The sequence below is a fragment of the Labrus bergylta genome, chromosome 7 (genome assembly GCF_963930695.1).
Source record: "Labrus bergylta chromosome 7, fLabBer1.1, whole genome shotgun sequence".
Classification (NCBI taxonomy): Eukaryota; Metazoa; Chordata; class Actinopteri; order Labriformes; family Labridae; genus Labrus; species Labrus bergylta.
The window spans coordinates 4,826,927-4,844,568 of NC_089201.1; the positions used below are offsets into that span (position 1 = coordinate 4,826,927).

A 17,642-nucleotide genomic window follows, 5' to 3' on the forward strand; every position below is an offset into this window, starting at 1 on the left:
CTCAATTAAAGTAGAATTACAAACTGTGTTGAGTCAAGAAGTTAATTCATTGTACTTTTTTATATTCTACTGCGGTCTGAACCCCTAGTAACACACACACATACACACACACACACACATATTTATTTACATTCTGTTATCTGGCAAGACACTTTTTGATACTACCTCATGTAAATACTTCTACACATACATTACCCATCTTACCTAAATGACAGTTTTTGTTGTTTTGGATGACTGTATGTATGTGCACTTTAAGGTGAAGCTTAATAATTTAGTTTTACAATTGTAAAATGACAATGAAGACATTATATTGTATTCTAATATGACAACATTAAAAAGGGACATAAGACTGTTTTAAAGGTTTAGTTTGGACTATTATCCCTTTATTTAAAAAGAGGACAGTGGATAGAATCAGAAATCAGGGAGCAAGAGAGAGTGGGGGAGAGATATGCTGCAGACGAGCCACAGGTCGGATTCGAGCCAAAAACTGAACTAGTCAAACTGCACAGCCACTAGGTGGCGATGTGCACCAAAATGTTGACTCATGTTCACTGGCACTGAAGTGATTAGGTAATGTTGATCATCTCTTTATTTCAACTACGAAAGCTTGCTAAGCAGATTTTTATTTTATTTTTTACATGTACAGCATCTGTAAGGCATATCTCCATTTTTGTGCATAACAGTCGGAAACAAGCCGTGCATCATTGATGTGTCTTGTCAGATGTGAAGTGTTAACACTGGATTTATTCAATAAGCTATAGTCAGTGATAATGTTTTACATAAAAAAGAAAAGGACAGGTGGCAGACTTTGCAGAAATGGACGGTGTCAGTCTGATACTCTCTCAAGGTTACAGGTTGATAAAGTAGGCTACATCCCAGCCGGTAAGAGGCTGCCTGACTGTGATATGTCCATCCATGATGTCTCTACCTTTCAAAGTGCATCATCGTACGAGGCAACGTTGCCGTGGAAGCCGCAGACGCCAGTCGAGGCAGATCAACCTAATTTTTAAACCCCCACTTGGACGGAAAAGAGCTGCAGCCAATCGGAGCGGCATTTGATAAATTAGAAACTAATCAGATCAGCCAGGGGGCGGGACTAACCCAATCCTCAGGACGGGAGAAGGTAACTGTGTAACCAAAAGAGTGTCAGATGAAAGCCAGCCGCGACGTGTACGGCCAGATAACTTCCCAGGCAGGCAGGTGGTTACCGGGAGGTTCATGACGGAGCTTTGAACAGCATTTTAAAGCACGGAAGGATATTTTTTCCAGACAAAGGAATTGACAGAGTTGGAGCTCTCTATTTTTTGGGGGGTAAGTCTGAATGCGCAGCTATGAGCAGGCTCACAGGAAGGGCTGAGGGAAAAAGGAGGAAAAATTGCGTGTTATCCTTGCACTCAAAACCAGCTTTCTGTTATATTACTGAGTGTTTAAGCTAGCCTGGGTTTAACATTGTATGTGACTCCTTTATGAGGGATGTAACCTGCTTTATGGAGCTGTATGGAAAGCCACATGACCGTAAAACTTGCAAGTAACGGGACGGGATGAAGGACAAGAGACTGCACTGTGTCATGATGAGAGGGAGCCACACATGCAGTCTGTGAGCACCGGCGTTTATTTCAGGTTGTTTGGGTTAAATGATTTGGGTTATAATCTCTCATTTGCGTTCATTTGACTAATGTTTTTTTAGCGTTTCCTTATAATGCCATGGGTTTCCCTTTTGCATAAACATGTGTGAGGTTTCTTTCCATCCAAAAGCCTTACATTTGCACTTCCCGAATGAAGATATCTTTCACAATAGGGTCTGCTTTCGTTCTGTCTTGGTGGAGAAAAATTTAGTTTGAGTCTGTGATAAAACGAGTAAGAGGGACTGCAATGCATTATATATTTAAAAACCATTTGAAACCAAAGTCCAAGTGTCAAGATAAAACCCAATAAGAACAGTCCTACCTCCTCAGAGCAATAATTGCCAATCCATGCAGAAGTTTATTGTCATATCAGACCCCTCATCTGTTTATTGGGTCACCTTCTTTGACTTGTTACAGGTGGTACAAGAGTGGCCATTATTGTTGAGTGAGCAGTGGCTGTTTAACGGTAAAGTAGTGAGAGTATGTTTTGCTCAGTTTTAATGTCATACTTTTGCTCTTTTCTTTTCAACAGCCATCCTTCACTTTCTAGTCCCGGGTTATGGAAGAAGGACTCGTACACTGAAGGAGCACACAGCCTGGAATAACCCCAAACCCCAAACATTCATCTCTTTGAAATGAATCTTCTCTCCATAACCGAGTGAAATGCCGTGACCTCGCCCCGCGTCGCACCATGGCAGGTTTAGTCTCCTGTGTGGGTTTGGTGGTGATGCTGGAGGCTCTCGTGCATGCACGCAGCCAGCGTGCAGTGTTTCTTGGGATTACGGCGTTGGTATCAGTGATCACAGCTGACTCACCTGTTGCAGGTAAGAGAACACCTCACAACGTTTACCATTGGTCACATGACATAAGGACACAGATCAGTATCTGTTACAATGTTGTGACAAGGCATAGACACCATGTTCAGTCCTATAGGGACTCTAAGGTTAAATGAAAACAAAGAATAATTAATTATTTATTATTAATTTCTGTTTTTTAGTGTAAGAAGTATTATAGACCCGCTTTAATAATAGATTACATTTATATAGCACCTTTCAAGGGACCCAAGGGCGCTTTACACGGTGAAGGGACGTCTATTATTATCGTATTGTACGACACTTGTTTCTTCAATTCAACTTTTATTTAAATCTTGAGAACTTTTTGAGGGCATGCCCTTGTTTTTAATAATGTTGACAGTAAATGCACCACAGAATAAACAAAAATATGTGAATAAATAACTAGATGATTACAGCTAAATTATTATCAATAACAGGAATACAAAACAGTATCTAACAGTTACACTCCTGGACAGAGTAGTTTGTAATCATTGTTTGAAACTGACCTGTGGGAACATTTATGTCTACTTTTAGTGTATGTCCTAATATTTTTCTTTTCATTTCAAACCTTCATTTGTTCTCGAAAGGATGTAGAGGTTTCCCTAATTTCCAATGCCGACGTGATTACAAGCACATTAATAAAAAACAAACAAACACATCATCAGCCACCGAAACAATACAACAATAGAAATCAAGTAAAGTAGTTACGATCTGAAACACTAGAAGTCAAAGTTCCTAAACTGCAAGAGAGGGAAGAATTTTAATCTTAAAGGTAACATATTCTCCTCCTTTTCAACCAGTGTAAATAACTCTCAGAGCTCCTCAAAACATGTCTGTGAAGTTTCTTGTTCTAAATCCGCTCTGATCCTGTATTTGATCATGTCTATAAACCCCTCTATTTCAGCCCTGCTCAGAACAGGCTGTTTCTGTGTCTGTACCTTTAAATATGTAAATGAGCTGTGTCTGACCACGCCCCCTCTCTGGAAGGGCTTGGGTGTCTTGGTCTTTCTCGCTCCATGTCCTATTGTTTACGGTGAGAAGGCAGACTCAGAGGGCAGAACAAACACCTAGCTGTGGGAGTGTCACCCACCTGGGGGAGGGGTTACTGCCCTTTGTGATGTCATGAAGGGAAAATCTCCAAACGGCCTGTTTGAGCACACATTTTCTGAGAAGTGGAGCAGGCAGAAGACGGAGAGGATGGACTTTTCTCATCATTGGGGGGTTTGAAGACTGAATAGGGACACATATTAGTGTTTCAAAAACATGGTGAAGTGTATTTTGCATAATATGTGATATGTGAGATTGTGTTTGAGGGCGTTTCATTGAGTTTGGGGCATCACAGGAAAATGCAGTTTGCAGTGTTTAGTACAAGCGCTGAAGCTGCAGCATGGCTGTAAATGAGTAATTATTAATTTAGTCAAATTTAAAGTAAACATCACAGTGTGTGCATGATGGCATCTGAGGTAGAACCTACCAGAAGATGAAATCGATGAATCACTTTATCTTCATTGTTATCTCCTCCACCAAAGATCGAAATAATACTTGTTCTACCTTCCAGTTCTGAAGCTAAAAAAATGACCTACAAATATGATCATCCTTTTAACAACTTGGACAAGGTTTGTTGTGGAGAAGTGCACGTTTTCAGCAGCCCTTGGCCCAGTGACCCACTTTGAAACGTAGGAGACGTTTGCTAAGCACAACTATAGTCTTGTTTGTGGGCGAGCAGCAGCTGCACTGGAGCACTCAGGGTTCTTATGTTCCTCACTCCAGGCAATCGTAACCAGCGAGCTCTCAGTCACATTCTGCTGGGCTAACCTTTAGGCCGCAGTTTTTTGTCAACTGTTCTACATCTAGTTTGTCAAAAACTCTGCATTTAGCAGTGCAGCTTCTGTTATTTGTTTTAGCTTGGTTTATCTTCAGCCGTGTAATGTCTTGTTCCTGATGTGACAGTGTCAGAGCAGCTGTTTGACCTTGGATATTTGTGACGTTCACAACCTAACATTCTCTGACTCTATTCTGGCTCATCCATGAAGTGAAGTGTCTCTATTGTTACAGCGCAAACACTGGACACAGTTGAAGACATTGCAGCAATTAGAGAAAGAGAATGCGTCCACTTGATGTGTTTTTTTTTGTGTCCTTAGGCTTACTTTGATACGTAGTGACATGATCCCACAAACAGCCCCTCCCCGACACACACACACACACACACACACACACACACACACACACACACACACACACACACACACACACACACACACACACATTGTCCGGTGAAATGTTTTAAATGTTTTAATAGCAGCCAAAACCTCCTGATATTGTGTCGTAATAGGATTATGTAGTAAATGCCAGGGTGAAGTAGTGTGCAGGAAATCTGGAATTAGTACATTAAAAGTAATATTTGATCTGATGGTCAGACTGGTGACCTCATCTGGTGTCAATGAAAAATAGATTAAAAATAGCCACCATCTTTTTCCTTAAAATTGTAAATATAAACTTATTCTAAAGAAAAGCTGCTCAATCATCATCATCAGACTTAAGGGCCTCCACATGTGTGTGTTCTGGTTGACTCGGGACGTTACTGGGCGGGTAGCTGGTGTGTTTCCTCCAGCCAACGACAGTGCACAAGTTAGTTCAGGAGTGTACAATTCAGCGATTCAAAGCAGTGAATAAGACGGACATGGACGTAGCAGCTAAGAAGAGAAAATATAATAATAATAATAATAATAATAAACGCCTCAGGACAAAGCTTGTTATAAAACGAGGCTGAACCTTCAGTTGACTCTGACCTGCAAACTGGGAGTTGGTCTGCTTACTGTTGGACAGGCAGGTGACAAACACTGATGGTTAGCTTGTGCTAGCGTGCTAAATTATCGGCTTTTCCATTACATTTACAAATGTTATATAGGGCTATTCTGAGGTAGCTTGCAGTTCAGCTACAGGTAGTAAACGTTGACGCTGAAGTCATGCAGTGGGCGTGTGCTTCTGGTGGTGACGAGCCCAGTTTGAATTTTGTTGTGTTTAAAAGCTGCAACGAACATAGTGTGCATCTCTATGCTCGTGCCATTTTGTATTTTCTCATGATTATTTTTTTTACTTCCTCTCCCAGGTTTTGTCTTAATATTCATGAGAGTTTTACGATAGCTTTCTGATTATTTGATTGAATTTCCATGTGATGTGGGAACTATTGTTTTTGGTCCTTCTGATGTTTGCTTGGTGTCAAGAAGTGGGCTGGTGTCACATGCTGTACACAGATAATTTTTTTATTCACATAAAAGTGGCTCAATGGGTTGGCCACATGTTGGCACACAAGTTTTTTGCAGCGTGTCACAGCTTTTCATGTTCTGTTTCTTAATAGGAATCATAAATTGGCTCATGGTCTTTGTCTGGCTGGTTTTGGTTGATATTTGGGCAATGGTTTTGATGATCTCACTGAGCTGAATGCAGCTCTTTGAGGAGCTGTTGTCCAGATTTCCAACCCTGCATCACATGAGTTAATTTATCAGCCATGTTTTGGACAGATTTCACACAACTTCATGCTATCCTGATTTAGCCGGTTTCTTCTGAGCCAATCTATGTTTGGAAGAGGGTTAGGGATGGGCTTTGGTTATTAACAGATCATAATAGTGAAAATAAAAACACTGCACTAATTTTAGGTTGTTTGTAAAGTCTTATTACAACACATATACAGGACATTCATAGACTACTACAACTGTTTGATTACAGACATCATTCCTTACCAGTATGAAGAGCAATACTGTACACTTCACTGTGGGTGTAAGGAGTTCAGTAAGAAAACTAAGTTTAAACAGGAAACATGTGGCTTCAAATATCTCAATTGCATCAAAGATCCGTCCTACTGAAGGCCTAATCATGATCTCTATCCTGATGGATTATTACGGGCTGTAATTATCTGGCACAGCAGTAGCTCAGTCTGTAAGGACTGTGGGCTGGGATCGTAGGGTCGCCGGTTCAAGTCCCAGTGCGGAGGAAGTCTGGTAGCTGGTGAGGTGCCAGGTCACTTCAGAGGTGCCCTTGAGCACGGCATCCCCCCGCCCCTCACTCTGACAACTCTCCATTAGTGCATGTCCATAGGATGCTTTTTGTGCATGTGTGTGTATTTCACTCTGTGTGAGCACGTCTCAATAATAGTGTCAAAGTAATTCACCATAATAAGAATAATAAAGGATATCTTCTTCTTCTTTTTCTGAGAGCTCCTTTAACCTTCCCTAACTTTAATGTGACAGATATGTTTAGTTTATAGTTTTTAGTTTATGTCACTACAGATATTATCAGCTCTGTTTAAAATAGATTCTTGTCTATTTTCTTTTAAAATAGATTAAATTATCTGTATACCTGCTCTGGTTTTAATTCAGTCTCATCCTTCATCATACCTAAAACAGTCATTAAGCTTTAAACGCACAGTATGTAAAATTCGCCGCCAGGGGGCTCTCATTTAATTTAATTTAATTTTACCTTTATTTATTCTCGAGAAATCATTGAGGGCAAGCCCTCATTTACAATGATGTCGAGAGTACAATTAAAACGAATAAGAGACAAAAAAATATATTGTTATTGTCTCAATCAAAACAATAACAGAAGATGACGTTGAGGCTAGCGGGGAATCATGGGAGTTTTCTCTGCTACTCCCTCCCAGGTCAAAAGGTCCATTTGAATAATCGACAGTACCAAAGCTTTAAAAAAAAAAAAAATCTATTTCATAAGATGAGTGCGTAGGAAATAAATCAATAAATGAAATACATGTGACGCAACAAATTAACAGAACAAAACAAACATGTTGAAAAAGTGCTTCACTGACTCTTTGACTATCGTTTTTCCAGGCACACATTCACGACCCGCTGAAAACTGCTCTGCGACTTACTTTTGAGTCCCGACCCACCATTTGAGAACCACTGGTGTAAGAGATCCTTGTTACTAGTACTGAACATCATTGCTCAAGTTCTAATTAGTCATCAAGGCAAAATTTACCCACAAACCTCTAAACATCAGGTTTGAATTACCGCCCCCTCAGAAAATGGTGATCTGTCAGAGTACTTCTAGATCCTGTGTTGGAGGCGTCCTTCAGTTCACTCTCGTCATTCAAAGGTTTTTTAAACTTTGTTTCCACGTTCTGTTTCCACGGTGACATCACCAGTCACATGGCTTTCCTCTCACTGACTCAGAAAAGAACACTTTATAGTTTCTAGGTCAAATAGAGCAGGATGTATAATTGTTTCTCCAGACACGACTTCTTTCAGTCATTTCCTCTTCTTTTTTTTTTTTTGCTTCTCTGCTTCTTTTATTTATTCTGCTCAACTTCTGCTTAAGAAATTACCTCACATCCCTAGATGTCACATTAATGATCTTTACAAATATATTGGATGTATCTTTAAGCTTCAAAGTGACAAAGTCTCCTAGCTTCACTTTCACTCTGCACTGTAGTGGCTGGCAAAGTTCAGGACAGCGAGCGAGCTGTGGGCCAGCAATGTCCTGGCTAATTACCAGAGCGCTCCGTTGCCATGTGAAATGTGATCTGTGCAGGATGACAATATGGCCATTCATTATTCATTAGAGCTTGGGAGCCGGTTGCAGATCAATGGGAAGAGCCTATCAAAAGCCAAACAGTGGGTACCTCTGCTCTCTGCGGGCCTGCAGTTTGACCAGAAAGATCTATGGGAGAGAACAGTCGATCCCAGTATCATCTGACCGCATGGAGAGCAGTGAAAGCCGCCCTGCTGGTCAAGGACGGGTCACTGAAAGCAGACGGGACACATTTAGGACAAAGATGTATCATTTCCTATACCCCACACCATCACATGTCAGAGTTATAATTCAGTTGGCTCTTCTAAGTATGACTACAGCCTCACACACACATAATGCTTTCCAGTTGTCCGTTATTACCTGCGTTAAACTGGTAGGTTGTGATGTGAGCGTACCTTGGTGGGGGCCGGTGTGTGTGTGTGTGTGTGTGTGTGTGTGTGTGTGTGTGTGTGTGTGTGTGTGTGTGTGTGTGTGTGTGTGTGTGTGTGTGTGTGTGTGTGTGTGTGTGTGTGTGTGTGTGTGTGTGTGTGTGTGTGTGTGTGTGTGTGTGCATCTGTTAGTGATTTTGAGTACCCTGCGGAGGGCAATTTTCCAGTGCAGTCTCAGCATCCTACAAGTGTCCAAACATGAACCTGGATACTGTGTGGAACAACAACCGTATTAAATCATAAAATGAACTAATCGGTGTTCATTTGTGTTTGTTTTTTTGTAACACTTACTGTCTATTTAAGAGAAGTGTGCGGTAATGTTACTTTCTTTTTTTAGATATTTATTCTTTTAGATATATATTTTAGTTTTTTATTGGATAGGCCAGAGAGGGAAACAAAGGAGAGAGTAGGGAATGACATGCGGGAAGGGAGCCACTGGCCGGATTTGAACCCGGGGCCGTCCCCTTCTGAGGACGATAGCCTCTGTTCTGGGGTGCGACCTAACCGCTTAAAGGCCATCAGTGCCCCTGATAACGTTACTTTTGACAGGAACTTGTTTGTTTGAGATAACTGCCAGTAAAAAGTAACTTGTTACAAAACTGCTTTACTAATGAGTCTTTTTGTGACTCGTTTCACATGTCGTCCAAACGGTACAGGCCTACTGTACGTCTACCTTTGAACGTACTGACTCTACTGTCAGCCCATGATCTGGAACTCAGGTGCCTAAAAATGCGAATAACAGATGCCATAACCTTTACAGATCTTTATTATGCTGACGATGTGATAGTAAATGATGCCGTGTCATAGAGTATTAGGCACAGCTGTTTCAATAAAAACACTGCAACACTGGCTCTTGAACATTTCCACCTTGATGTTGTTCTTGCACCTTTCATCCAAAAATTAAACAGACATCCACAAAGTCTTCTCTGCCATCTCACTATTTTAATTACTAGCTAGTAGCTACACATTGATACTGACACACCTAGATGTTAACCTTCTGCTGGTGAACAGCAACCCGCCCAGAAGTAGGAGGGAAACAGAAACAGTTTGGGGATGAGAGAATTTCAGGAGGACTTTCCATTAAATCCTACTTATCTGGTTGTTCACACATGCACAACACAGCCAGAGACCATCCTGGTCAGACAAGAGGGGGAGGGGCGGGATGTCTCCGGAGGCAAGACGTGATACAATGACGCAGAAGTGACAGACGAAGCAACAGACTCCGCTATACGATGCTACAATGAGATTATTCACCCTCATACCAATTCTATGTGTAGTTCAACAGACTCAGAGAGTTGAGAAGAATGTACAGGAGAACAGAAAACATAATTCAGAAGTTAAATAACGTGCACAGAGATCACATGACCGATCGCAGGGAATAAATGCAACCACCCCTGTCAGGGTTTGCTCACCGGGAATTCTCCTGATTACACTCTGCTGCGTTCTCACATCGTCAGAGTTTTTCTGGAGTGTGAAAGCACTCAAAAAAATCAAGAGAAAAATATATACATTTAACGCAGGGCACTGATGGCCTAGCAGGTTGCTCCCCATGTATTGAGGCTTTTGTCCTCAAAGCAGGCCGCCCGGGGTTCAAATCCGACCCGTGGCTGCTTTCCTGGATGTCATTCCCCACTCTCAAATTGTCTACTCTTTTCACTGTCCAAAAAAAAGGCCAAAGTGCATCTTTATGTACTGTATTATATCCACGTATTATATCCACGGTAAGTTATTTGGTTCATTGCAAGGCATTTAAAGTATAAATAATGATATTCCTCTAGCTCTTTATTGTAAAGGCTCTTAGAGAACCTCAGAATTTGTTATTGTTTTTAAGAGACTCACTAAAGCAGAATAATCTTGTTAACATCATTCTGTCTGAGTCACTGGTTTAAAAATAAGCACTCAGATATTTCTCCGACTGTGATCTGACGAGAAACAGTTCTCTTGGCAGAAGTTTTTTTGTGTGTTTTTTGTACCCGAGCCTGCAGTGAACTTTTGTTTACGACTGAAGAAGATCGCCCGGAGTGTCTGAACGTGCTTGTTGTTTGCTTCACTAACGTCCTGTCAGTGTTTGGAGCTTAAAATGTGCAACACACAGTTCATGATTTTGACAGACGGCAACACTGAGGCCATATTGTGCTCCATGCTCTGATGGACTGCAGCTGATTATTTATATATTTATCAGAGCAGATGGTGCCGCTCGGCCCGGCCTCTTTCAGGCCACTTCAGGCTAAATCGTTTGTTTTTGGACCTTTTTACATTTCAGCAACTACTTACAAATATTACAGTCAGTATGCAGTTCTATTTTCTGCTCCCATATTGTCTTTCAAAGCAGCTTCTATCCAGGAGAGCTCAACCTAACGCAGTGCTGTTTGTTCTCTCAGGACCTAAAGCCTGAGAGCGGCCTGTGTGAGGAGGACTGAGGAGTAGAGGAGGGTGCTGAGTGACACAGTCCTCTGGGCCTCTCTGGTTACAAGCCTTTGCCTTCCTGTCTTTGGAAGGAAATCAGGACTGCAGAAAGAGTCGGAGTGCACCCTGTGTGTGTGTGTGAGAGAGAAAGTGTGTGTGTGAGACTGTGTGCATAGCAGAACCAGGCTTTTCCTGCAGAGTCACACATTGGCATTGCACGATTGTAATCCACTCTTTGAAACTGCTCATCATACCATCATGAATTCAGGGGAGACTGACTTTGTTGTGTGAGCTTTTATAAACTTAAAGGGATATTTCACTTGTTGAAACATGAATCTGTATTGACATTGGGTCATATATGTAGTAGAAAATGTGAAATAAATTCAGAAGTTGGTGCCTTCTTGACCGAGAGAAGGTAAAAAGTGTATTTTTGGCTCATGTGGATGAAAGACACCAACTCCCAGAATGCACAGCAGCCGCCTCCTGTTCCTCCATCAGCCTCAACTGCTCTTCGCTATATTGCAGCTTGTAGAGATAGCCACAAAGATCCGATTCGAGCACAACACCTTCAAAATCCCCTTCATCCATATCAGTTTGAAGTTGAAACATACTTTCTACCATTGTCTGTTCTTCTCAACTTTCTCCATAGAGCCTGTTAGAATAGATACCAAGCAATATTGCGGACGTTGTTTTTAGATTTTGGGAGTGAGGTCCCACCTACTGATCTGTGATAGGTCTGTAGCTTCAGTGGGTCCCCCCTCCTCCTCCCCCCCACCATGGGCAGGTTGAAAACACAAAATATGAGGAACTAGCGATACGCCCCCTCTAACCAAAGGAGCCTCCGATGACGCAAAATGAAGATTTTTGCGTCATCGGAGTCTCCTTTTCAGACAAGAAATGTGGAGATTTCCCGTCTCAGGGTAAAATGAGGGCGGGATGCACAACCATTCAAAAATACTACCAGGTTTCTAATGATACAAAGCTCAATAGAAATGGGTGAAGTATCCCTTTAAGTCTTTAAATCTGTTATTCTGAAGCCTGGCTTGCTACGAATCCCTAAAGACTCCATAAAAATGTTTAGGTAAAGTCCTCTCTCCCTGAAGCGAACAGTTCCTTTCACCCTCGTCCCCCACCTCTGTTACATCTCTTCCTCCCTCTCGTTCAAACTCTTTTTACACTCCCCCTCCTCCTCCCTCATCCTGCTCCCACTCTTTTTGCACTCCCCTGTCTTTTATCTTGAAAAGTATTCCCTCAGGAAAACAAAACAAGGGTCACATAAATATTTGATGAAGTGCAGGCATGACCTCAGTCAGGTCCATTCTCAGGCTCCATTATGGACCAATCAGACCCCTGAATTATGTTACAGAAGACGCTGGAAACCTCTACAACTTCAAAATGTTGAAGATTTGAATAAGCGATCAAACTTAGATTCTATTTTTAACATTTGCTTTATTGATTTATATCTGTTTTATTTTTTTTACTGTTTGATGGAAGCTAAATTAAGCACAAGTAAATGCACTGTTGGTTTTTTAATAAATGCCCCCAGATGAAGTCAAACTGTTTATTTCTATGGGGGGGGGGGGGTAGATCTAATTGTTCTCCACCGATCAAAACATTGGGATCTTTCCCATCTTAAAAGCTTCCCCGATAAACCATACGTCAACACAGCCGTATCTTGATTGTCCGACTGCACTCGGCATACACGGCTCCTGCCAACTGAAAAGAGTCAGTCACGCAAGGGGCTCAGCTGAAAACAGAACCATGTGTGGGCTCGTAGTTAGCTGGCCTTAATACCAAAGACCCTTTCTTCTCCCTCTCAAAGTTTTTTTCCAAATTACACAACCATTAAATAATTTTTTTTTGCAATAAGGAGTCTGGCAAACATAGGAAATGATATCATTAGAGGACTCTGTAATTGGTATCTCAGGTTTCTAGACACACACAAGCACACGTCTGAGTGTTTGTCTGCTGCAAAATAAACCTTATCCTCATAACTCAAGGTTGCTGGGTTGTTATGAAAAGCACAAATATTCAGTACAGTGTTTGAGTCCGACCTCACATCTTTCCTGTGCCTATGTGTCTCCTCTGTTTGGACTCACACAGCTTGCTTTTTAGCTGCAAAGCGTTGTGTCTTGCACTTAAAAAAATGAGTGTACTCATCTTTTCACCTGGCAGCAGATGGGAAGAGCACAAACACATTTGTTTTCGGTTTCATTTTCTGTAAATGCTGCCGGCAACGCTGTTGTTTTGTCTGTGAAACCCTCACATGCCCTTGTAAAGGACACAGATTCTGTGTGAAGAAGAATTATTTTCTCCCCTTCTGTTATATTTAATGAGTGAATGGTTTGTATGAGTAAAGGGGAGCAGAAGGAGGGATGTTTAATTCAAGACATCAACAAAGTGCCTTTCTTTATACAGAAAAGAGCCCGACCGATTAATCAGCCAGCCGATGACATCGGTCGATATTAGCTTATCCAAGTGACTATCGGTATCGGTTGATTATATCGCAGATATGCACAGATATTACTCGATTTATTTTTATCATTTAATCATTTAATCTGAGTTATCTTAAACTAGCAGTCCTCTTTCACCAGCAGTGGGCGTTATATGGATTATAACAAGAATCATCACTCTCCAGAGTGTCAAGCGCTGATGCACGTACATGCTCATTTACTCTAGTTACTCTCTTACAATTTTACATCCTTAACATGCAATTTGGAAAACAAAACTTTACTTGCCCTTCCATTAGATGTTTCAAACCTGACCACACACACACACACACACACACACACACACACACACACACACACACACACACACACACACACACACACACACACTGAGGTTGTCCAGACAGTGAGAAAACGCTGTAAAGGTTAAATAAACCAAAAACAGAGTAAAAGGAAGAAAGCAGAACAGAAATCTGCTTCTTACTTTATCTAAACATCAGATAGAAGTAGAATAAGACGTGTTCTCTGCAGTCATTGTTTACATGCATATTAACCAGTTAATTCAGATAAACTGGGTCTCCATGGAGCAGGTCTAAATATTCACACCCGCTGTAATGATCCAGTGTATGATGTCTTTTAGATTTTGCCATTACCCCCTCCTGGTTAAATGTCTTAGTCCTGTCTCAGATGCCTGACGTTGTGACCGAGCCGCAGCGCAACATCTCAACCCTGCTCATGTTGTTTCATTCACTCATGAGGATTTTATAAAGGAACATCAGATCAGCCGACATCAACAGTGATAATCCCTCTCTTGTCAGAAACCTTTTTACATGATTACTGGCAGTGATCCAATCCTGCAACTGGATGTAAAGTGGAGCAAAACCAACCAGGCCACAGACGGGGATGGGGCTTTAACGTGCATCATTATCTGCTTGGATATGGAAAAAATGGGATTTCATAGAATTGTTATAGATTATGTATGAATACATTCACCTTACAGAAACTTGTAGAAAACAGCAGACGTATTCAGTGCTGTGTTCATTGAATGTTTTAGATTATTTCGATAATAACACCAATAAAAGAGTACCTGTTTGTTATCAACACGGAGGAGAAAGCAAAGACAGAAAGAGAGACTTGTTGGATTTGTTGTCAGTGTGGTCCAATGCAGATGTAGCTCAGCTCATGTGAAAGGCGGCTATTCATTAGACCAAGTCTCTCTGTTAACGACACATCGAGGCGCAATGAATAGAAATAGAATCTCATTAGCCTGAGACTTTTCATGTAATGAATAAATGAACACCTCACAGCATTCATTCTTCAGTTATGTCAGATTAATGAGACTGAGCCACTTTTTTTTTCATTCATGAGGATAGTATTCAAGGTATTGTCACTTCCTCGTTAGGGTGAATGATATATTTATATATGCATCAGGGCTGTCAGCGTTAACGCTTTAATCTCGATTAATTAAGTCCCCGCATTAATGCATTAATGTTCATTTTTGATAAAATGACCTTACTATATGATCAGACATTAAAGAAACATGCTATGTTGAAGTGCTGGGACGGGGGGAGACAGCTCTCTACAACGTTTTGAATTTGGACTGCAGTACCCATTTTAAACACTAGTTGTCAGACTTACATATTGCTCCTTTAAGCTTTCGATAAGTATCGAGTTTGTTTTTCCGTAATTAAGTTAATGTCCTCACCTTCGATTTACTGGAAGTTCCTTATTTTATTTCAAAATAAAAGCAGGTTTGGAGTCAATCAGGAAGTAAAGTATGTGAGAAACAGATAAATACCTTTCTCAATTGCACTAATACGTATTAAAATGCTCTGTCTTGAGGTGACCGTGTAGCTTAAAACAAAGACGAGGGAAGGACTTTTACCAAAGACAGATGAAATTGGTTGAATGACAAAATTGTTGTGTCATGAGAATGAGTTACTGAGTGTTTAAGGAGCCATAGAGAACCCAAACCAGAACAAAATGTAATGGTATAATGGTACACTGAGGCGAACATGTCAGTGTCGATGAGGTAGCATCATAAAGTCTTAAAGTGTTTCTTTTCTCGCCGGGTAAAAGGGAGTTTTATCTCACCACTGCTGCAAAAATGCCTGAATACTTCTGATGCAACAGTGGCCGGACCCTGTAACTTTAGGGAGTTTTTATTGGCAGTAAAATGAAGATCTGTCTTAAAAATGATTTCGACAAAGAGAGACGGTGACAGACTGGAAGAGGGAGATAAAACTGTACCAGGATGCAGTTCTGTACGTGAGTTGAACAATTGCAATTTATGCTCTTGTGACCTGATATTTAAAGGTCTCCCTCTGCATGGGTCTCAGTGCTTTGTTTCACAGGCTGATACCAACAATGGCCGTCCAGCCGAGCGTGACTTACTCATGTTTCGGGGGAGACAGGTGGCAGCGCTGCTTAGCCTTGAAGGCCTTTGTCAGTTTCTGCCAACTGTAATGTCAACCCCAGCTCCGTCCAGTCTCGCTTACTGCGAGCATGGCTGCTGTCTGTCATCCTGAGCTCTGACTGTCATTACCTGAGACGAGACATCAGGGATTAAGAACCTGCCTTCATCATTAGCTTCAGCTTTGCACAATTTTATTTTACAGGAGATTTTTTGTATTAGATTATTCTTATAAAAACAAAGCGCCATAATGCTCAACTTGTCTTATCTTTTTTTTTTATTATTATTATGGATTAAGACAAAACAGTGCATGGAGCAGGGAAATCAGAGAGAGAGAGCGAGAGAGAGAGAGAGAGAGAGAGAGAGAGAGAGAGAGTGGGGAAGGACATGTGGGTAAGGAGTCACAGGCTGGATTCAAACCCGAGCTGCATGCTTCGAGGACGACAGCCTCTGAACATGGGGCGAGCAAACTAACCACTATAGGCCACCAGCGCGCCCAACTTGCATCGGTAGCTTTAATTTCTGTGGTCTTATGATCATATAACAGCCTCATGAAGGCTCACTCCATCATTTGTCTCTAAAACGCTGATGAAAGCCTAGAGATGTAATGTGTTCGTTTTCTTTAGATGCTTTTTCTCGACTCCTGACGCTTTTCTGCTGTATTTTCTATCGTTCTGAAAATAACATTCAGTTTTAACCTGGTAAAGAAGAGTTCAGGCTTCAGCAGACACCTTGTGAAAAGAGAGAATTGATTTGGCTTTCACATGTATTTGCACATCACAACCTTACTTTACATCCATGTTTATTATGTTAATTTGTGCTTAATTAAATCTTTTCTTACATGAATTAAACATGCAGGTAGTTTTTATTATTTTCTTCGCTGGTATTATTTTGGAAACGGGGTTAGTTTCTTGTTTAACTGTTTATCCTTCTATCCATTTATCTAACCCATACCCCATCATTCTCATCAGTATTAAAATGAGCTCACAGATAACAGTCTCTCTGTCAATTAGCTGGATGTTTTGTCGTCCATTCACGCGTGTTTATCCGTCCTAAATGTGACTACAAAGGAATTAGGGTGTCGCTGTCGGGGGTGTGCTGAGACGAGATGACATTTTGGGGTCACTTGCCACAGAAAGACCTCAAACATCAGCGATTTTTTTTGGGGGACAATCACAACCTCCTAGAGAGTGCGTCTGCTTATTCTTTGTCTACTCTTTATATATCTTTTGCATGTTTGTTTTTAGCAGAATGCAAACTCAAGTGCAGATCAGTAATCAGCTGCAGTAAATGGACATTCACATCAACCACTCACTAGTTGTTCCAAACCTCTCTTGGACTGAGAGAGCAGAGATTTTGATTCCAGTTCTCACATTGAGCTTTACGAGAATACAATTCTGTGGCTTCTCCTTTCCATGCTCAACTCCTGTGAGTATTTATATCTCCTTTTGCTAAACTATGAAATCAGGCCATCAATAAACTGCCTGTAAAGAGCTGGAAGAGTGGGGGGGAAGTTGTTTTGTCTGTAGAGACTGCGCTGTGTGTGTGTGTGTGTGTGTGTGTGTGTGTGTGTGTGTGTGTGTGTGTGTGTGTGTGTGTGTGTGTGTGTGTGTGTGTGTGTGTGTGTGTGTGTGTGTGTGTGTGTGCATCTGCCCAGCTGTGATACATCCCTGTGGGTTCAAACACTTGGCACAGCAGACAAAAATCTGTGTGGCAGTTTGGTGAATGTGCAGCACAGACGAGCCTTCAGAGAGACTTGGCTTTTCCTTTTCAAGTCCTTTCTGTTGGCTCTGTTATAATAGCATGTTGACTGAATTAAGGTACCAGTGTAGGCTGTAATTAAGTTGGGAGTTTTCTCCTGGGCCAACCAGAGGCAGTCTCCTCGTGTGAAGTGATGCAGTAAATTGAAGATGACACTCCAGAAGTATATTCTCTTTTATTCATGC

At 41.3% G+C, this 17,642-nt stretch overlaps 1 protein-coding gene across 3 annotated transcripts in view; it reads left to right on the top strand.

Moving 5' to 3' along the window:
• The first annotated feature begins 1,137 nt into the window (after positions 1-1,137).
• si:ch211-1e14.1 (UPF0606 protein KIAA1549) overlaps positions 1,138-17,642 on the top strand; it is a 51,093-nt gene continuing 34,588 nt past the window's right edge. For 2 of the 3 annotated variants that reach the window (XM_020651097.2, XM_065956680.1), the window contains exons 1-2: positions 1,139-1,311; positions 2,158-2,449. In XM_020651097.2, the coding sequence (XP_020506753.2) occupies positions 2,317-2,449 (133 nt within the window). In that variant the 5' untranslated portion in view covers positions 1,139-1,311; positions 2,158-2,316. Of the gene's footprint in view, positions 1,312-2,157; positions 2,450-17,642 lie in introns of all 3 variants that reach the window. The other variant, XM_065956681.1, reaches the window with a different exon arrangement.